The sequence below is a fragment of the Lepisosteus oculatus genome, chromosome 6 (assembly GCF_040954835.1).
Source record: "Lepisosteus oculatus isolate fLepOcu1 chromosome 6, fLepOcu1.hap2, whole genome shotgun sequence".
Taxonomy (NCBI): domain Eukaryota; kingdom Metazoa; phylum Chordata; class Actinopteri; order Semionotiformes; family Lepisosteidae; genus Lepisosteus; species Lepisosteus oculatus.
The window spans coordinates 57,175,622-57,197,250 of record NC_090701.1 but is presented as its reverse complement, the minus strand read 5'-3'; the positions used below and the strand labels follow the sequence as shown (position 1 = coordinate 57,197,250).

At 42.5% G+C, this 21,629-nt stretch overlaps 1 protein-coding gene across 2 annotated transcripts; it reads right to left on the bottom strand.

The window, feature by feature from the left end:
• impa2 (inositol monophosphatase 2) lies at positions 1-13,538 on the bottom strand. Of its 2 annotated transcripts, none has more exons than XM_015353713.2 (9): positions 13,453-13,538; positions 13,091-13,174; positions 11,214-11,347; positions 8,740-8,844; positions 8,326-8,371; positions 7,083-7,191; positions 4,217-4,325; positions 2,934-3,085; positions 1-1,118 (listed from the first exon to the last, which is right to left on the bottom strand). In XM_015353713.2, exons 2-9 carry the CDS (start codon positions 13,166-13,168, stop codon positions 979-981), a joined length of 873 nt encoding a protein of 290 aa, XP_015209199.1. In that variant the 5' UTR covers positions 13,169-13,174; positions 13,453-13,538; the 3' UTR covers positions 1-978. The 2 variants fall into 2 exon arrangements, with proteins under 2 accessions (XP_015209199.1, XP_006634016.1); XM_006633953.3 differs by having other exon boundaries at positions 13,390-13,483.
• Positions 13,539-21,629: the final 8,091 nt, after the last annotated feature.

Genomic DNA, 21,629 nt, shown 5'->3' with positions numbered 1-21,629 from the left:
GAGAGTTAAAGAAGTGTTTATTAAGGCACAACTTTGTGCTTTCTGAGATACACAGGAACATGTAAAGCAGTATGGCAAGATTGTGATATCAAAGTAGGATTAGAAAGGTTTAACTGCTACATGACCAGTGTAACACACACATATCACCAGATTCTCAGTGCTCCACTGCTATCATAAACCAGTTAAAAAGGTCTGTTCTAAAATATTTAGAAAGGTATGCTACCCTCAGCCTGCAAGCAGACTTGAAATAACCAAAGTTACAAAGAAAAGATCTAACTGAAGTAATAAGGTTCGCATTGATCTTTTTTTCTTTTTTATCCTGCGCGTTTTAATTCACACTAAAACAATTCTGGTGTTTCGCACCGGCTATATAATAACATCAAATCCACAGTAAACAGATCAGCACGAAAATGCACATTTTGAAGGACAAACATCCCATCTGTTATAAATACCAAACCTTTACTCATCTTTCTACAGTACAATATAAAATAGAAAACGTGGTTACAGTGAGACCTCCAGAGAACATTTAAAAAAACTGTTGTTCCAAATGCAACACTACCGGGACACTATTCATTTTTGTTCTTCGTGAAACATTTATCTGCATAATTAATAAAAAAAACACTGCTACTTTGTGAATAAACATTAAAGAAGCAGAGTTTGTGAAATAACCTGTACGGTAAAGGATGAGCAGAAAGTAAAGTTATTGGACAGGAGTGCAAAGATCAAGGGCTGTCATCATTGCACAGACAGCGATGCAGTCTTCTGTCCTCTTATAAAATGATACCACATTTCTAGCCTCTCATCTCCAGGGAAGTAGTACAACTACATAAGATCTGCACAGCAATATTCTACCTATGTCTTGTAGGGCTCTATTAGGATCTACAGACCATTTTTAATAAATGAGTGAAAATAATTAAGACAGCAATGCTGATGCTGATGAAGGAGACCTGACCTCTCCATCAGCGCTCAGGCCTGGAGTCAGCAGCTGGTGGAAATGCAGTCTGTATCGTGATCATCTCGCTCGTAGCTTATTGAATGAAGCTGCTGGACGATGTAATCGGCCATCTCTGGTGTTCCTGCAGCAATCACTCTGCGGGACATGAGGTCCAGTGGCCCCCCTGGGAAAAAGAGAATAGTTCAGAAGGCATTCCCACGCCACCCAGCCAGTCTTCCAACTGCTTCTTCCCAGGCAGGGTCATGGGGCAGCCGGAGCTTATCTCAGGCAGGGTGCATCCTGGACACGACATGTATGTTATAATCTTATGTTGTGTGTTGTTCAGAGCCTCACTGCCATTACCAAGAATTATCTGTTGAACCCAGTGTGTCTGATTTATTACTCTTTTCACCAAAGCTGTGCCAAAGAACAAAGAACTCAAGTGCCTCCAATTATACCAACCGCTTGGGTATATTCTTGACTTCAACTTTACAATTCAGGGGAGGAGCGGTGGCTCTGTGGCTCAGGATCTGTTCCTGTGGCTGGAAGGTTGCCGGTTCGTATCCCGCAGCCAGCAGAGGAATCCTACCCCCTCGGGCCCCTGAGCAAGGCCCTTCACCCCAGCTGCTCCAGGGGTGCTGTATAAACGGCTGACCCTGCGCTCTGACCCCAAACCTTCTCTCCCTGTCTTGTGTGTCTCACGGAGAGCAAGCTGGGGTATGCGAAAAGACAAATTCCTCTTGTATATGGCCAATAAAGTGATCTATTATCTTAAGGTTATTTTATCTACTTATTGATTAATCCACTCTGCCTCTTCCTGATAATTCTCTCCATCATAGCCCCCCTATTTGTAACAATATATCTACCTGAGCTTTCTACATTCAGAAATGTTCACATACCAGACCCAGCGCTAAGGGTGACGCGTTCAACAGCTGTCGATATCACATGGTTAAAGGGGGACGGAAACGTTATGGATTTAGAAAATGAATCTTTCAGGTTCGCTCCTGGTCAGAGATGTTTGCTCTGAGCTCAGCTGCTGGTTCCAGCCACTGAGCTCCAGCAACAGCAGCGCTTTGTCCAGCGGCACAATGCAAGCCCTGACGTCACATCCACCAACTGGTACCAGTTGTTCATCACAGATAATGGCAGCTTTTCCACTGTTAGCCTCACTATACTTAGGTTTTAACTTAAATGACATGTAGTTAGTCATTTCTGCCATTTATCTTGACAAGTGATAGTCTTCTAATATAACTCTTGCAACCTTTGATATGTTTATGTAATACCTATTCTCTATTTCACAAACAATATGTCTTCATATGTTTTTTAGATGTGTGTCTTGTTGGTTGTATCCTGCCCAGGGACTGCAGAGGTATATTAGCTCACTCTGATGCAGCCTAAGAACAGTGTACTGTTCCCTTTTGATAAACTACTGAAAGCAGAACTGTGCTGGGTCATAATTTGTGTCAAAGCCAAGAGCAGGACAACCCTGAGCTTAAGAATAATGGCGCTGTCGCATCTTCATAGTCACTCAAATCTTTGTGTCCCACTGAGTGCAAATCATTTTACTGAACAATAATTAAAACCACATTCGTAACAGTTTTCCAGGCGCATTACAGTGCCAGTCTGATTAAAGAAGGGGCTGTAATTCCAGCTACCTGCCACTAGAGACTGCCACAGGGCCTTCAATCTTTGTCCACAGTCTCTCAGCAGGTGATGATCTGCTGACCGATTAGAGGCGAAGGGTGTTTCTACACATTCTCGGAAGGGGGTCATTAGGGTTTTTGCATGGTATTTAAAGGGTGTGCACAGTGCTAGTGCTAGATTTTTTATTGTTTTTTTTCTGTTGTCGTGTCCCCAAAAGGCACAAAATAAAGCCTCCTGGACATCCAGTGTCTGCTGGAGGGCAGGGCCTGCCCCGTTTGTTGTCGTCACGGCGGGCATCACTGGCCGGGTGATGGCCCGTATCCAGCAGCGACCCTGGACTGCACACATTGCCCACCTGAGGTGTCCATCACAACGCCACCGGCCTCCCTGATGATGACAGCCGCCGCCGCGATGTCCCAGCAGTGAAGCCCGAACTGGTAGTAGGCGTCCGCTGCGCCTGTCGCCACCTGGCACAGAGCCAGGGTGGCACTGCCAATCACACGAATACTGCAGGAGAAAGCAGAGAAACCAGAGCCCTGGGTGATGCCCACTGACCAACGGAGGACGACACTCGACACTTCACGAACACTTCCTCCTGGACTACTGCCTTTAATACGGAGCAATCAGAAAGGTACTTCTCTCGCACACATATTATGCCACCAGAAATAAAACATGCTCTTAAATGCTGAATGGAAGCGCACGGCAGATGTACGTTTTGAAGTTGTGCTGAATAACTATGGATAACCATGAGGTACGGAGGGGTTTCCCCACAGGTAAAAGCTCATTCCAGGCGGTAACCTCTCCACCCTCCCCAGCTATCTAGCAGCTAGATCACAGTACCAGCTTGCAGACGATCGATCTTAACTTTGTAACCCAACAGTATTATCCTGGACAAGATGTTATTCGACCACAACAACGAGTGTGATTATACACAGGCTTCATCTGAGATGACGGCTCCCCATGATGTTGCCCAGGGAAGAGCTTCATGCCTAACACATGTGGCTATTTGCCGTTTTCGGTCTGCATCAAGTGACCATTGTGTTTTGTTTTGTGTTTTTGCTGTTGAGGCACTGTTTTGGTGCTCACTGAGGCAATCAGTCTTTTTTCACTTTGTCCCCGACCCAATGATTCAGCTGCGAGGAAAATCTATGTCAACTATTAACAGAACACTCTCGAAGGTCCAAAACCCCAATGCGAGAGTTTTTCTGTCGAAAACTGCGACTATATACTATCTGTATCGACAGTTTCTTTTATCCATGTCCAAAAAGCACATTGGCTAATTAACGGAATTAAGAGTGTGTAAAAGGATTTTTTTAATCAACCAAGACTCAAGAAAATCAATGGGCTTTTCAGACCCAGGGATGAGACTTGGGGGCTGTGAGATCACATACCGCCATGGCAGCTGGCTGGTAGGTGATGTCATAGTGGGTTACTACACAACAGTATTTCAAGATGGGTTCTTGTGTACATTTTGTCAGCATTCATGCATTTGTTTGGCCCGGTGGCACTGCTTTTTGGCCAGCTGGCCCAGTTTGCCTGTAAACAACCGCAGAAAACCCTGGCATATTTACAAATTGGTAGCATTTCTCCAAATAACAGCCTAATAAGAAACTTTGATATCTAGTAAGAATCTCTTACCCGTGGGCATGTGCTTTAAGAAGTTTCTCCATGTTTCCTAAAAAAATCTTCAGTGTCTCGGGATCTCTTTTTGCACCAATCTCAGTTAAAATCAGGGCCTTGGATACATCTAGAAGGAATTAAAATATTTTTATTTTATTACCATTCAACATCTAACAGCGCAACAGTTAAACTTAAACTGTAAACTGTTTAGTCACACTAGACTCTTAGTACTTTGTCTGCTCAGATCTAGTTCTCCCTCTTCAGGTAGGGTGCTAGCTTATGATACAGGTAACATGAACTTACTGTATAGTATTGTGGCCTGATACATGAACTTCACTCCTTGTAAAACGGGTATTAAAAAAATAAGACAAACGTGGCCCTCTGCCTACTGATTCACCATTTCAGAAGCTTTGCATGTCACTTTAAAATCCTGCACAAGAACCCCGAGAGAGATAAGTTCTTGACAGGATTGCAGTTGTTTACAAGGAATATAATTGGAATTTATTTTTTTAACAATATACCCTGGTTTAAAACAAATAAACCCCATTGTTTCTTGCCAATTTCTGAATTTGGGTAGAATACACATTGGCAATTTAAAGCAAACTATTCAGCATTCAGCTCTTTGCATTGCTAGACGACAAAATAATATAACATTCGCAACAGTATTCACTGAAAGGGAACCATGAAATCTATTTAAAAAAGAATAAGGATAGTGTAAAAATGGTTATGCTAGGTAATTTGGTCACAAACATGTTACCATTATGTTTGAGTTTGATCACACAGGTTCTGATCTCCATCAGAAGTATTCAAATACAGTAATTACAAAAGTGAGGTTTCATTAAGCCAGATATACTCTACGACTGGATTATAATAAAAGACCTATCTAGAAACTGAACACTACAAAATGATCACAAACACGAAATAAGAATCTTTACAAGTATATCTTTTTATGGGATTCTCTTTAAGTAGTTAAGCCAAATTAAGTAGAAATCACAAAATTGCTGTTTGCTAGTCATGAACCACTTTATTCCCAGTATTAACAAAATACAACGCGCAGATTAGTTGAGTGCTCCTAACACTAAAGAGACTATCGCAAACCTCTAAACTGCAAATTTAATATTCTGATTTTTCACGTAATACCGTTACTGTTAAAATGCCTCAGCAGAATACATACTGCATGAAGGCCAGTGAGAGCTGAGTCAGATTTACAACTAAGTGATCTGTAAGCACTTCCACTGTTGTGCTACAATAACGCTGGACTGCTGACGGCGGAGACAGCTGTTGTTGTGTTAGTGCGGCAACACATAAATGACACAGCAACAGTGAGCCATTCACACTGTCTCCAGTGCCTGTGCTGGCTCAGCAATGACGCTGTGCTGTTAGGTGCCACACATGCACATAATGTGAAAAGGAAGAGAATGCCCTGTCAAAGGCAGCTTCGGACTTCAACGCCACACAAAACACTCGTGTATTTTGTTCGTGCATGTTCGAAAAGTGTCTGGTGGAACGTGACATGTATACAAGACAAAACTGAATCGAGGGCGTCTGTATTACTGTAGGGGCTCGTTTGAAGTCCTTTAATGGGGCAGAGAACATCTGAGAGTAAATCAGTTAAAAAAATAATCTAGAGGTACTTTAATGAGTAATATTTATACATGGTGTCTTCCACAGAAATCAAAACCTCATACAACATGAGTGCTGCGTTTTCTGAAGAAGGACAGAGTACTCCCGCCACTGCAAAATCAGGGCAGAAATGATCAAACAGCTCATATTCCTGACATTTTAACAAGGCTTTTGAACAAGGAGACTAAAGGCCATTAACTTTACAAGACAAGATAGACCTTTCAGCTTCAGCCTCTCTATGTCAATAAATACAGTAGGCTTTTTTAAATTAAATTAATAATAAATCATTCCTTTCATAGTGCTTTTTTTATTCTAAAGATCACAAAGTGGGTCAGCTTCGTCCACCATTGAAGTACAGCACTCAACTGTGTCACAAGCTTCCACCATTAGGCACTAGTAACCTCGCTACACAGCCAGATGAGGAGAAGTGAAAAATTACTTCACTGTTTGAATTAAGGGCAAGTTTAAGGCCAGACTGAACAAGGCTTAGCTGGAATCTGGCCAGGACAAGATCCCTGTTACCAGCAGAGCGTGGGATGTGTAATGACCAAGTACTCAGGAGGACCTTAGTTTCAAAGTCTCATCCAGAGGATGACTCCTCCTACAGCAGTGTCTTCCGTTACTACAGTGGGGCTTTGGATTCGAACCTCTGGCCCAGAGGTTCACCAACACGACTCACAGCAGCCGGCTGGTTTTCCTGAAGTGGATCCCTGATTCCTTGATGTGACCCATTTCATGTGGCTCAGCTCCTGGGCTCTGACATTACTCGGCTACAACGTGATGCAGGCTGCTGTCCAAAGTACCTCACTGCCTGGAATCCCCGAGCTGTCCTGAGTCTCTCCACAATCACTTCGGAAATCCAACATACTCCTGATTCTGTTTTCTTTGAATGCTTTTCTGTCACTCCAATAAGAAGCATATTTAAAAGTTGAGGGCTGAAATTCTTAAGGAGGAGGTTGAAACTGCTCTTGTGATTTAAAAAAAGGACTCAAGTTGTACAAATTTTATTCAGCACATTTTCTCATTCTCCTGGGAAATCCGGCTGATTTTGCTTAATGCTTTTTTGTGAGTTTTTTTTAAATGTCCTGTACGTGTAATTTTATTATTCAATACCTTGTTTAAACACCACAATTAAAAGCCACAGTGAGTGAAGTTCAGTAAGAAGAAAAAAATATTCTAAGCTTAAAACAGCATTTAAAACAGGTTATTCTAGTATTCATTCTTTTGATTTTTAAAAATTCCAAACAAAATCTAAACTAACCTTTCTCCTTTGATACCTGAAGCCTTAGGCCATTGCAAAATGCCCCATGGCCTTTCCTAGCAGTGTATAAGGTCTCTTCGAAGCAATGGTAAATGACACCAAATTCAAGCTACAAGTAAAAGAAATGAAATGCATGAAGAGACCACATGTGTAGATTCTAAATAATGGCTATGAATGAAGATTTCAAAGAAAAAATGTACAATCACTCAAGAACAGAGGGCAACAGGATAACTTAAAAGTGAAATGAGCACACTGAAATACAGTACCAGACAACAGCAAATGCAGAAAGAATTCAGAACAGATGACTGGTGGGGAAAAGACACCAAATACCAAACACCAAATCCACATTCCAACACACAAAAACAGATTGTAATTCATGTATCACAGCTGAAAATTAAAGCATTAACTGTATTCCGACATAAAACCTCTGGTCTTGGAACCCGTGTTAAAAAGGTTCAGGTTTTCTACCCATCATTTGAAGCTCAGCTATCTCCTTAACAAGCTGGACAATTCCACTAAAGGTTTTGCTTTGCTGGTTGTTTTTGAAAAATGAGGATATTTTATTTGTATACTCCAGTATTGAAATACCCTCAGTATTTTAAAAAAAATATCTAAAAAATTAAACATAAAGTGTTTTCCATTTATCCTGATAGCATGATTATTTTCTATATGTTATTCCAGCCAGTAAGATGGCAATGCATATTGCCAAATACACAGACTACCTCTGAAATAAAAAGGCCATTGCAATAACTGGTAAACAAATTAAAGGTATTATTAAGATAATTCTGAAGGGAACACTAATCAAAACTGAGCTGATACAGAAATATACAAATATTTCTGTGGGATCATACTTTTTTCAACATCCCTGTTTACATCTCCTTCAGAAGTTGCCTCTCAAATCCACAGATTGAAGTGGTCTATAGCTGCAGGTGCCAATGGCTTGACTATTCCAAGTTTACTAAGACAAAGACTTTCGGATCATTTCCACGATACTCATATTCTTTGCATACAAACCCACAAATATCTTCTAAGAACCAATGCAATGGAATATACTGGGCTTGCTACAGTACGTACATCTTCAGTCATTTGTATTGAAACGTGACGCAAACAGCCAATCTGAATAACCAAAATGTGCACTTGAGCAGCTCTGACCAAGAAAATCAAGGAATTCTGCAGTACTTGAAAGCACAGCTTTAACTCCAGGTGACCATCAAATCAGCAACTTACAGAATTCATTTTATACCTCTTTTTTCACAGCAAAACCAATGCTTACTGCCACCATTGGGAAACTGAAAAAAGAACACAGAATTAGAGTCATTAAGCAATTTTAGTAGATGGAAACGCACTCACTGTTTACACAATTACACAATTGTATTTTTCCCTTAACCGACTGCTGGCAAAGTTTAAAATGTTTTCAGGGTTTTTCTTTCCTTTACTGAGGATACCTTACACACTTTAGCACTCGGCAACAAGTGTCGCTGAAGAAACCCTACATGTTGCTCAAAGACACGCACATCGCACATCTGTGCTGCAGACCTGACCTGGGAAACGTACAGGAGGGCAAAATATAAAGAACAGTCGCGCCTAAATAGTGCATTGTGTGGGACACAGAAACACCACTAAAGAGACACATGTGTGATGCTCTCGATTAACGTACCTGTGCACAAAATTGCAGGTCCCATCAATGGGGTCGATGATCCAGGTAGGGCTGTCTGTCAGGAAGCATCTCTCTCCAGCTGCAGAAGACTCCTCACCAATGAACCTGGAAGAGGAAGCATGACACAGCTGGCCTGTCGTTACCGAGACCAGAGCGATACCGCAGGCTGCTTCCAGGAAACACGGGTGATTATTCACGTCACAAAATCCCGTTTCAGAGACCCAACAAACTCTAGCAGAGAAAACCAAGAAGCCTGGCTTTGCAATTTCATTCAGGTCATCATTAGGTAATCATGTTCACCACAGGTGCCCAATTTTCAAACAATCAGAGGTTGGCCCAAAAAAGGAGTTCAGGGTGTATAAATCTTTCATGATGGATCTATCACAGTTGCACAAAATTAAGTTTTTCTACACCGTTTACAAAAAATAAACATCTAACAATATTAAAAATCTTAAAAGCACCATTAGGGTGAGTATATAAATATAAAATGAGAGCTTGCTTTCATTATAAATGTCAGATACCCTAAAACAGTTTGATATTGTGAGCTTCAGTCTACCTTTGGGAAAGGCAGGACTTACACAAAACAACACTCCCCACACTGGGCCCCTAAATCTGCCAGTTTAGAAGTTCTCCTTTGCCCGATGGGTAACTTCTCTTGCTGCTATTTTTTAGGGGCACAATGGTGAACCCCACTCGTGTTAGTGTCTGGGATTACTCCCTGGCTCCAGGTTTCCCATCAAACGTCTGGGCACCGATGCTGTTCTGCAGCAGCTTTTTACTTCGGAAAACTCTTCCTGACCGCATTAAAACCACACCCTCTGCTGAAGGTTTTAAATCTCGCCTCAAAACCTACTTGTTTCCAAAGGCCTTAACCCAATTCTTGCTTTTAATTTCATAATGTACACATTTTTTATATTATTTCTATTCTGCTTTTGTACATTTTTGTTTGTTTCCAATAAATGTAGAATGCCTTGGGAAAGATCGGTCTAAAAGGCTCTAAATTAGAATAAAGTTCTTACAGTACAACCAGATTGCTGGTTGTACTGTACTTGCACCCACTTCTGATTATCTCAATATTATCCATCTTGCTCTGTTCTGCAGGTGGCCACATACTGTGTCTTGTTTTCAGTCACACATATATCCACTTATTCAGCGCGAATATCAATGTCCATCATAAGGGTGCAGCTATTCCCAAATAGTTTCCCAGACCCGCGCTAATACCTTGTCACATGACACGGTTTAGCCAATAGGTGCATTAACCTGAATTACACTGCGCCCCAGGGAAGTCGGGATGGACTAATTATAGTCCTGCACACCTGGGATATGTGCGAATGTTGGTCTATAACTTAGTTTGAATCTAAATTAGGAACAGTTTTCTTGTCTGCAGGGGCCAAGCCGGAAGCCTGAGATCTTCATGCACTCGCAGATTTATAATCATGACGTTAACACGAGTCACCTTTTCACCTCTTTTTGATCCCGTGACCCCGAGAGTGAGAGCTCCGAATCAACGACTGCCACTGCACGCCCACGACTGAGTTTCTGTTTCTGTGTCTCATCTGAAGGGATAACCAGTGAGACTGTAACTTGCTCTGGAAAACGCCCATTAAGTCAGTGGCAGAGCTGGAGCTCTAACTGGGTATCGGCTTGATTTACATGTAACTATGTGTATAAAACCATTTTTTTATATTAATTCTATCCTGTGGTAGAATAACAGTAGTGATATTAGCCATAACGGGCTCCTGGGAACTCATCCCCATGGATCCCAGGCAGTAAGTGCCTTGGTTAGCGCCGGCCCTCTGGAACCCTTCCTCAGGGCTGAAAGTGGCACCGCTGTATTGGTGCAGCACTGTATTAAAGGGGAGCTGCAGGCCCAATTTCTCAGACCTGTTATTAAATCTCTGTAACAAAATAAACAAATCCGTTGACGTTATAGAAAAAAATGACAAACGTCAAATTAAGCACAAATTTGTGAACTTCGTTAAAGTACGGCGCGAATCGGCCCTTCCTGTTCACTAGTCACGGTAATGACTACTGCGCTGCGATGTTCGAGCCAATAAGTACAGGTTATGCAGCACACATCTGACCACAGAAGTGTTCCAACGTGACCTGCAAGCACAGTCAACAAGTAGTATCTGTCGGCAAAACTGTCTCGAAGTGGAGAGCAATATCTCTAAAGGAGCTGTATTCACAAGCCTGCTCGTTTACATTGAAGTAAGGCCGCCTCACTTCACCAGTGGATTTGCTGCCTCGTTCTGAATCACATAATATAACGCAGAGCTTACCTGGACATTCAGTCTACTCTGTGGGGGAGGTGTGGAGGTTTTACAGTGTGTGTCACTTCAATTCCAGCTGTGGTACTGATGCAAGAAACACAAGGACGAGCTGTCGTGGCATGTTGTGGCCGCAGGACTGCCACACTCCTCTGCTCCCCTGCGCGTGTGAGCGTGCGCTGCCGTGCGCGGTGCAACACCTACCTGTGGGAAGGGTACCTGTCCCTGAGAGTGGAGATAATGAGCTCCTCCACCTGCTGGTCCGTCTCGGTCACCAGGTCCACAGCCGAGCTCTTCGTCGTCACGCACTTGTCAAGCTTCACCGCCTCCCGGATCACCTGGAACCAGAACAGGCACCAGAACGTCACTAAAGCCTCACTTCCAGTAGGAGCGCTCCCGGAAAATCAAACACAGTAAACCTCATTTAAGAATGACTGAAAACTCTACTTTTTCCTAAATCAAGTCTTCCTAAAAAACGTCTTAATCTCCGAGGAAACAAAACGTTCAGTTTTAATTAATAAAAAAAATCTTCAGTTTATAACTAGTTTCATACACGTAGAAAGAGGCTTAATTAAACCAGGACTGCACGGCTGACACCGGACAGCAGCCATCAAGCACTATAGAGACCCATTACCCAGCATCGGTGGAGAAGTGAGTAATACCGTCAAAAAAATGCTGGATTAATGAGGAACTTTATGTAGGCCGGATTGAAAAAGCCCAAAGTGGAATTTAGCTGGGAAACCAAACTTAACACCCAGTTACTTACTCATATTAATAACCACGTAATCAGGAGATTCGTTTAAATTTCCATCCAAAGGACATTCTGGTCCAGAAGGAAGAGCTCCATCTACTCATCCACCAAAACCACCAAAAAAAAAACCACCTAATTTTCCTGAGGTTCTCCATCCTGATATCTCCTTACTTAGCTTGTGGTATCTGAGCAGATCAGGCTACAAGTTGGTAAAGCGAGAGCACAGCGATTTACTAGATCAAGTTTTCATCAGCGATTTGGAAAGCAATCTAGAAAGAAAATATCATACCTGAAATCTACAACATAGCCATATTGCGTTATGCACGGCATAATTTAACAGAATTCACGGTTAAAATACACATTTCCGATCACAAAGTCACAATGAAAAGACGTCAGGAAATGACCTCATTGTTTCATATGATGGACACAGGCATCTATCAGAATGAATACCGAATTGAGCCGTCCACTGGTCATTAATTATGCCCATATGACTTGCTATGGGAAGAGGGGACACGGTCTAAAATGAATATACAGTAGTTTAAAATGCAATATGAAATGGAACCCTGCGGTCCCACTCCAGCAAAAGTCACTGTGCTGCATCCTTGCACAATTTCCGAGCCCAGCTTAGCCAGCTCACAGCTTTGTCATCTGGGAAACGGAACCACACGGGCAATCAGCAGTCCCAGTCACACTCCTAATACACAACAAGTGCTCCCCACTCCAGTCGATTCAATTATTCAGTCTGGAATAATTTACCAAATGGGTTTCATCTCTGGCAGTATAGCGAAATAAAAACACACACACACACAACGGAAGCCATTAATTTTAACCCCTCGTCATCTTCACTTCCACGATCTCCTGCAATTGCCTGTATGTATGAACAAAGCTCCCCCGGTTTATTACAGGATCAATTTTACTCTTCGCGTTTCTGTAACACAATATAATTATTAAGATGCAAGACCGGCTAGCTACCTTATGGTACAGGACACCACATTTTTTTCGAATTACGTTCTTTGACACAGTATCTAAGTATGACTTGTAACAAATATCTAGTGGTGTACACAAAATGGACCACACAAAACAATTGTTGCCACGCATGACTGGTGTTTTGGGCTAAAGTTTCGAAAACTGCGCTGATCATTGCATCATTCTAAATGATCAAAAAGCACGCCAACGCATTTTTGATCCCGGGGAAGGTACCCTACAATAATATTAAATACATACTCTGGGATAGTACCGCTGGAATACACACAACTCAAATGTAGGTAAATATGTATTTAGTGTTCCTCGATGCATCCTAGAGATAACCAAGCTCTGAAAAGGACTGTACCTGACCAGCTCTACGCGCTGTTTGAACAGCAAACTCCATGCATTCCTCCCAGTGCCTGTTGTTCTCCGCTGAAGTCATGATTCCCTGCCAATAATATGGAGATATTTCCAGACTTTAAATACGTTCCGATTCAAGCAGTATTTCCCCCTTCGAGGCGATCAAAACATCACAGCACAACCCGCGGTTTTTTGTTTTTTTTCCTGGTCTAGGTTGATCGCTGCTGACTTCCCCCGTTATGTGAAGAGACCGCCCCCAAACCTTGGCTACTCAGTTTCCAGTAATGTGCTCCAGCTACACACCGATCTGCATCTCGGCACCTACGGCCTGTATTGGAGTAAAAACAGAAAGGCGAGCAGCAGTACCGCCGATCAACGTCAGCTTCACATTAATGAATGCCGAGATTTAGAAACGGGTCTGGGGAAACATAACATAATCACTCTGAAATGAAGGTACGCAGCAGGCTTGACCTTCTTAGTTTGTCACATGACAGAAATCGGAGCTGCGCAGCTACAAATTTATGTAATGGGTATTTATTAAACCATGTAATGTCCAAATCAATGTTTACATTTTAATCCTGCATCAACACACTTTTTTTTTGCATTTAAATCCAGTAATCCTTTTTTTTTAAAAAAAAATGACTTCACGAAATAAAGCGTAGTAATACTGCCTGTTTATTTCAATTCAATACGTTGCTAAGCAAAAACAAAAATCCCAATAAAATGAGTGAAACAAATACCATAAGAAGGTGAATCAGTAGTGTTGTGTCATATCATTTTTGAATTACCAATAATTACACATTTTTTGTATGTTCGAAATTTATAGATAAGATCGATGAAGTAGTTTGGTATTGTGTTTGATAAAACTCGCATACAGGAAATTGAAGTACCTCACACTTTAAAAAAAAGCTGATGGAGCCCCAGGACATAATGTTTACATATTTCTGTTAAAACGTAATTAAATCAAATGCAATTTTAAACATTGAGTTAATCTGTAAAATGATCTGAATGTTTTAAGTAACATTTTCTACCTGACCTAAAAAGCAGAGAAGTTGTATTGCATGTAAACATGGAACCACAGTACTAGTTAGGGAATCTATATTAACTCAGCAAAATAATATAAAATATAAATACATTCTGTATAAGAGAAAATTATTTCAAACAGGTAGATTATAAGGTGGCACAGTGGTCTGCTTTAGTGCTTTACAGCACTGGGTTCGATTCTGGAGCTGGGGTGCTGTCTGCCAAGGGTTTCTTCCCACAGTCTGAGGACATGCTGGTAGGTTAGTTGACTTCTGGGAAAACTGGCCCTAGTCTGAGTGTGTGCCCTGTGTTGGACTGGTGTCTCCTCCAGGGTATATCCTGCCTTGCGCCTGGTGCCTTTTGGGATAGGCTCCGGCTCCCCCCGTGATCCTGTATAGGATGAGGATGGCGGGATGATTGGAGTCGAGGCGTGATTTGAATTGGCGAGCTCACACGAGTGTTACTCTCTTGGCTGAGGAAAAACGACAGCCTGTCTGTGCAGGACGAAGCTGTCAGCTGCCCCGAGGAGGTGATCTTTGAAAGCTGAAGGGGAGATTCGAACCTTTGGTCCTGAAAACGCTTGGGTCTCACACAATGAAAGGCACCAGGGAGTAAGCAAGAAATCAGATATGTACGTGGGTGAGACTAGGGTTAGACCTCACTCCTGACCTCTATTATAAACTCCCACTGACAATGTGCTTCACGCGTACTGATAGTGTAGTTTCTACACTGTGATTCAAAGTGTACACTTGACCAGAACCGTGTTCCTGGCTTTGTTCCAGGAAGATAATTAGTTTTGTGCATGTGAAATGTTTAGCAGCAGCAAACATTTTGTCATGAATGAAAACTAATGAGCTTAATCTAATCAAAATCACAACCACAGCAACACTAAAAACATGAATTTTAGTCTTTTGTTAAAAAATCCTAATAGATGGACAAGATAACTTAATATACTGTACATACTGTATAAAAGCTACAGCTAACAAAATGACATGTCATCTCCAGGAGAGGGCTCCAGCTTCAACCAAATCGCTTGGATTAATGTGTATGTCATGAAAATGTTTTAGCAGAGGAATATTTTAGAGCTGAAAAATTAAAAGATGATGTACAGTAACTTAACAAACCTATCCTCAACAATATTTTAAGAAAATCAAAGAGCAGCAATTCTCTTCCTACTTTACATCAATGATCTAAATTCTGGTATAGTTGGTAAAATAACTAAGTTTTCAAGCGACACCAAAATAGGAGGCTTAGCAAACAAAGTAAAACAAAATATACAGCAGAAAACCTTTCTGGGGAACTCTGTTATGTTTTCTTATGTTTTGAAGGTGTCTTTTTCATCTTCATGACATGACAGCTCATTTTATTTCCTTGCCCAAGCTGCCTTTCTGCTTCTTTTGATGTCAGACATTTTCACAAGAGATCTTCAGGATCCGTGGGTTTACTTGCGATGCCATGTGCCAGCCGTCCAGGAGGACTGGGATAGCTGCTTCGTTTGGCAGAGCTCTCCTGGAACATTGTGGTTAATTCTACTGCAGGAGCGTCTGCTTTCCTTTATGTGTAGCTTCTCCTGCTAGTAATGCCATTCGTGCTGTTAGCAGCGTTGCTGGAGATTTACAGGAAGTTTAGACTGTGGTGCACCCTACAATTTTGAGGCCAACTCAAGGACATAAAAGGTAGCTTCGCTGGCACAAATGGTATGGTTATCGCCGAAACATCTCTGCCTGTGTGTTCTGTCCAAGTAGCTTGCTCTACTATTTCTTGGCCCTTCAAGATTCTGGAGCAGATTGACCTGGTCACTTATTGAATGGCACTTCCCTGTTGTCTCAGACAACGACTCTACTCGACTGTCTCTTCGTGTCAACACTAGCCTTCTCTCACCTGCCTCTGCTTGACCTGCTGCTCCTCCTGTGGACAGCTTTCAAGAGCCCACGCCTCAATGTATCCTGGGCCCCGACTAGTCTAGAATTGCATCTAATACCCGAAGTATTGGAGGGATCACAGATTCCGGGCCTGGGTCTCTGTTAAAAAGCCCCAAGCCAAACCAGCATGGTGTGTTCTCTCCACGCTCGGTTTCCTGACAGGCTTTGTCCACCAGCTAGAGGTCACACTTAGACAGTTGGAGGAGTACCGTCATACTCCCATTGGAGCTCTGTAGAATGTACTAGAATCACCAAGGCAACCAGCAGAGCCTCAACTAGACCTGTCAATCTGCTGGTTACTGTGACTACACATTCTGGCTCCTGGCTACATCAGTACATTGTAAACGTTTTTAAACACCTACATGTCATTTGCACCATTTGGTTTGAAGCTCCAAAATAAGGCTCCAGTCGCTGGGAGACTGTATTTTCTATTTGGTTGATCGGCGGCTTTGAAATTATCGCTCATCTAATATCAGGTCGTTACTGTAACTAAAAAAAGTCTTGTCTTAAAACTCATTTTTATACTCCATGTTTCAATTTTGTTTTTTTTGTGTCAATTTGTGCAGACCGACATCTTTTGTTGTCTTATTGTAAAGCATCTTGAGATGATGTACAGTATCAGTACCAGTGTTTTATAAAGGTTAATTCATATGAAAGACTAACTAGTATCAGTACCAGTGCTTTATAAAGGTTAATTCATATGAAAGACTAACTCAGGGGTGTCAGAGAGGCATCACAAGCAGTTGTCACCCCAGATGTGTGCCCACAACAATATCCAGGGCCCCTAATCAGGGCTCCACACTGCTGCCTTGTACAAGTTCATTTAAATTATTGCGTGATAAGAACTAGAAGGCCAGTTTTCCACCTCACAATGGCTGTCATTTAAACCCTGAATTAATTTCGATGTAAACTGAAACTGTTATTGTGTTTTCTAGACCATCTGCTGGCGGCTTGCCTTGGGGAATTTTTTTTGTGCTGGATTCGAACCAGTTTAGAGTGATCTTGTGTTTTGGCTTTCAAAGTGCACAGTAATCCCAAAAGAATGTGAGCTAACAGCCGAAATACATCCGCACAGCTGGACTTCCATAAGAGCTGTTGGGGGTTGTTTGTAAAATCGTCTTAAACTACCTATAGCTGTAAAGAAAGACAGCATTTTTAAATTGCGAAGGTTAAAGAAATAAACCTAAGAGAGCAGATGACGTACATTATGCGAGTGTTTAAAAAGTGATTCATTAAGCGTATATATCCAGTTACTCCACATTTGTAAAATAAATGCTGATTATACTGTAGCTCAGCGTATTTGCCACAGGGCATTTCTGCAGAGTACACTTCCTAGGTGAGTATTCAAATCATCAATGGCCTTGATAAAGTCGACCTCATGATTTCTTCACAATCAATAGTGAAACCCATGCCAGAGGGCCCGAGTGGGGAAAATGAAAGAGCATTTCAAACTGAAAACTGGAATGGAATGGATTTTCTGCAATGGATTGTGGGATTATGGAGAGAGCCACCCTGCCATGTTGATGAAGCTCATACCCTGGCTTCTTTTAGGAAACTGCTGGATGAGATTCTTGGTTTCAATTACCTACTAAAAAACTATATTTGGGCCAAATGTTCTCCTCCCGTATGTGAACATTATGTTGTTATCTGCCGCTGAAGTGCAGCCCCCACTTGGATCATATGCGGCTGCCATTCTAGCCCAGCAGCCTCACCACACAGCTGGCCAGGCCGTTCTGTGAATAAGTACAGGCTCTGCAGCACACATTTCACCGCAGAAATGTCCCAACGTGATCTGCAGGCTGAGTTAACAAGAACAACTTAGGAGTAGTTGTCGGCAAAACCGTCTGAAAGTCAGGAGCGATGTTTCTATTGGATTAAAAGAGATGTATTCACTGGTTCAGGTGGGCAGCTGCGTCAGCATGCGTAGGCTGCAAAGGGACAAGTAACAGGTTTATTCCCTTCTAGAAAGAGAAGAAAGAGAACTCAACGTTTCGGCCGTGGAGCCTTCTTTGGGTGTTCACATAACATTCACTAGCCTGCTTGCTTACAATGTCACAAGGACGTTTCACCTCATCTGAAGTTTTGTTGCCTTGTTCTGAATCCCAGAACATGACGCTGTGTGTGCACATTTGGAAATCTCATCTATTTGGTGATGTAAATTGGAGGCTTTACATGTTACTGTGTACATATTACCTTCACTGTGGTTTGAAATGCACTCATCAATGATTCTAACCCCAGATATAAAAATACCATTGTAGTTCCCCTTTCTATACATATATTAACAGAGTTACAGTATGACTGATTTGGATTTCTATTTCACAGACCAGCCACACCAGTTTTCCTTTGTTAAAGTCTTTTCTAACACATATGCTTTTGTATTCCTCCAACAGCTTTTTTTTTTAAAAAAAAGACTCATACATTTATATAATTGTTTTTTTTGTCATGCACTAAGGAGGAAGACAAAACACAAGCAACGGCTGTGTATATGGAAGAACTCCTACATAAATACAGGAAATAAAACTAAAACTAATATAGTTCACTGCTAACTCCCTTTAACAAACGGTTACCGGAGACCAGATGTTATGCTTCTTGTGTATGTGAACCTGCATCACTTATCCTTGCAGTTGTCAAAGTCAACCATGTCCCTAAGCAGTTAGCAGCAACATAATGTGGCCTCAACAGCCTCAGTCCAGAATTTAAGGGTAGTTTTTTACAGCTGTTGAACCCAACAATTTCCATTGCACTTACAACTCAGTGAGCCATTAAGGAGACTGAAACAGTTCAAACACTGAGGAAAGAGTACATATTTATTAATTCCTTTGAAAAAAAAAGTGTTTTTGTCATTCATCATATGCAGGCCTGTACAAATTCATGTTGAGGATTTTACATCCTCTTTGCTGCTTCTTCTCTGGGGGGGGGGGAGATTTCAGTGTGTGTTAACAATCACAGATACAATTCTTTAAATTGTAAAGTCATTAACCGTTGTCTGTTAAGACCTAAATCCTCCTTTAAGACTCCAATCCATCTGTCTCCTTTAGCTCTTTAAGGCTGTAGCCTTCGCTGCACTGCTCGCAGACACTGCTGTCCAGTGCCATCTCCTTTAGGGCAGAGTGCCCCATGTCTCGATGAGCATATGGCCATACTCACAGGCTCACTCGATCACTGGACACGGGAGGGAACTGCTGGGACCTCAGATTCATTTCTTTCCGACATATATCAGATACATTCTGAGAGTTTTGTAGACCCCTGCTCTTTGTGGACACTCAGATGTAACTAGAACAGGCAACACTTACCACCAAACATCCCTGGGATTTTAGAGACTAAATTGCCGTACTTATTTATACAATACCACAACAGATTTTCCTCCGTGTCACAGTTGTCTTCCCTCCTCTAGAGGGCGCTCCGACCATTTTTATTATTGTAGTTTCACCATTACGTGCACCTGTTCCTATTTTCCTGTCCCTCCTTAACTTTGGCGTCTCCGGGCTTCAGGGCTTGGTTTCGGAAGATGGACGTCACAAGGCCTGCCTATTCCCTGGGCTTGCGGGCAGCCCGAGGGCAGGTCTTATTCCTGGGTCCGGGCCTCGGAATACCCGGCTCCGTTATGATTTTAACTTCCTTGTTCCTGATTCCTCGTCCCCGTTCCTAACTCTGTTTGGATGGGGCTCCCAGCTGTGGAATTTTGGACTGCTTCCTGGTTTCCCCTTCCGGATTGTTCGCCTGCGCCACGCCCCCTGAGCACCGGCGCACTGCCATCACGCCCCCCTGTCAGTCATCCCGTCCTGTTCCTGCTGTGTTTCTCTGTAGCCCTTCTCCAGTCTCTTCCGGATTTTACCGTCTGCACAGGGTCCTAAATACGCACTACACGGGAGTCTGGACCGGCTCCCGAGACACTCTCTGCATGTATGCCCAAAGAGTCTTTTCCAGATTTCTTGACTGGTAGTACAAAACCAATGCAGCTGTAGCTATTCTTTTAGCTAGAATTTCCACCTTTGCATTTTGAGCAGCCCTTCAGACGTCACCAGACTGGGGGGTGAATGCTTTGTTAGCATTTTATGACTGTCTAAACCATGCTGGCTGGATTCCAGCTCAGTATTGGAGAGGGACAGTCAAGAGCAGCTTTCTTCGAAAACACATCTGTTGGTTCTGCTGCTTTTAGGGTTTATGCCATGGTGGGACGTTACTTCCCATTAGATTAGTCTTAAAAAGTAACAAAAATGCTTTTGTATGATTATACAGGTGCTTTTCTGTGGAATTGGGTAAAACCACCTCTAAGTCTTTCTAGGACATATGTTTCTGCACTCATGTTTTTCCTCTTGAAATATAGCATGCACTTTCTTCTAAACATACAGTGCAGGAAAAACAGATGTTTCATGTGATCAAAAAGACTGAAGTCTACTTGATGTGTGCTTGAGCAAGGTGAATCACAGATTGCTCCCCTGAACGTCCCTAGAGTATAAAGTTCTTCTAACCTGAGGACTTAGTTACCTGGTAATATAAAGAAATAAAGAAGCTGAAGTCCTTCTCTTACATTCTTAAATCATATAAAATGAATTATATATATAATTAAATGTAAAAATTTTGCTTACACTTTGACATTATTGAGTGTTTTGTGTCAATCAATTGCCTATAAATCTCAATCACACCCAATATGATTCCATATTGTCATGTCATCTTATTTGCCACATCACTTTATACCACACGGTGTCGTGGGAAGCGGGAGCCTACCCAGCAAGCAGCGGGCGCAAGGCAGGGTACACCCAGTCCATCGCAGGGCCAGTGCAAGCCAACCGTACAGGGGGACAATCTGGAGGGCACAGTAAAGGCCGAGGGGGGGAATTTGGCCCAGACATCGGGATAACTCCCTACTCTTATCGAGAAAAGTCAGGAGATCTTTAATGACCACAGAGAGTCAGGACCTCGGTTTAACGTCTCATCCGAAAGATGGCGCCCACTACAGTATAGTGTCCCTTTTGTATGTCTTTTTGCATCCCACCTGCACCCCATCTCCCCCTCTGCAGCTGCCCCTGGGTCACCCCTCACCCCACAGGGGGCCCCAGCCTTCTCGTCCCCTGGCGGGGAGACCACTCCTCAGCCAAGCGGGTTCAGCCACATTTTCACTCCATATTCCTTTCTGAACGCTTTAATTTTGGGTGGTGTTGTCATTCTGGGTAAAATATATATATTAAAATGATGTCTGTGACACTTTTTTTAATTATGCACATAAAAACACGCGGTAAGTTTTTTTTCATGGGCTCTTTAGGTCTTGCTGGCCCTCAGCAGAGCAGGCAATGTGCATTAGATAACAGGGCTGCGGCTCCAGTTAGCCCGAATACCGGGTGTAAGTCTATAATAAACCGCCGAGGGAATAGTGTAAGAATATAAGAAGCTGAAAAGAGGACACAGGGGCATCCGGCACCTCTGGCCTGTTGCTAGTAGCTCATTGAGCCAAAGATGTCAACCAGGCGTTTATTTCAGGAAGCCGCGATGTCCAGTGACGAAGCCGCCTCAGGCGCCGAGTGAGCGATGTGTCGCTGTGGCGGTTTGACCAGTTGACGAACAGGAAATGCTGGAAGCGCATCATGTTGCTGTTCTTGT

What these genes read in the sequence shown, in the direction of transcription:
- impa2 (XM_015353713.2), bottom strand. Translation starts at nt 13,168, where the DNA reads ATGACTTCAGCGGAGAACAACAGGCACTGGGAGGAATGCATGGAGTTT. An exon ending in GACAGGTACCCTTCCCACAG is followed by an intron (nt 8,845 to 11,213) that starts GTAGGTGTTGCA and finishes TTCCTCTTCCAG; the next exon opens with GTTCATTGGTGAGGAGTCTT. An exon ending in CGTTGTGATGGACACCTCAG is followed by an intron (nt 1,119 to 2,933) that starts GTGGGCAATGTG and finishes TCTTTTTCCCAG; the next exon opens with GGGGGCCACTGGACCTCATG.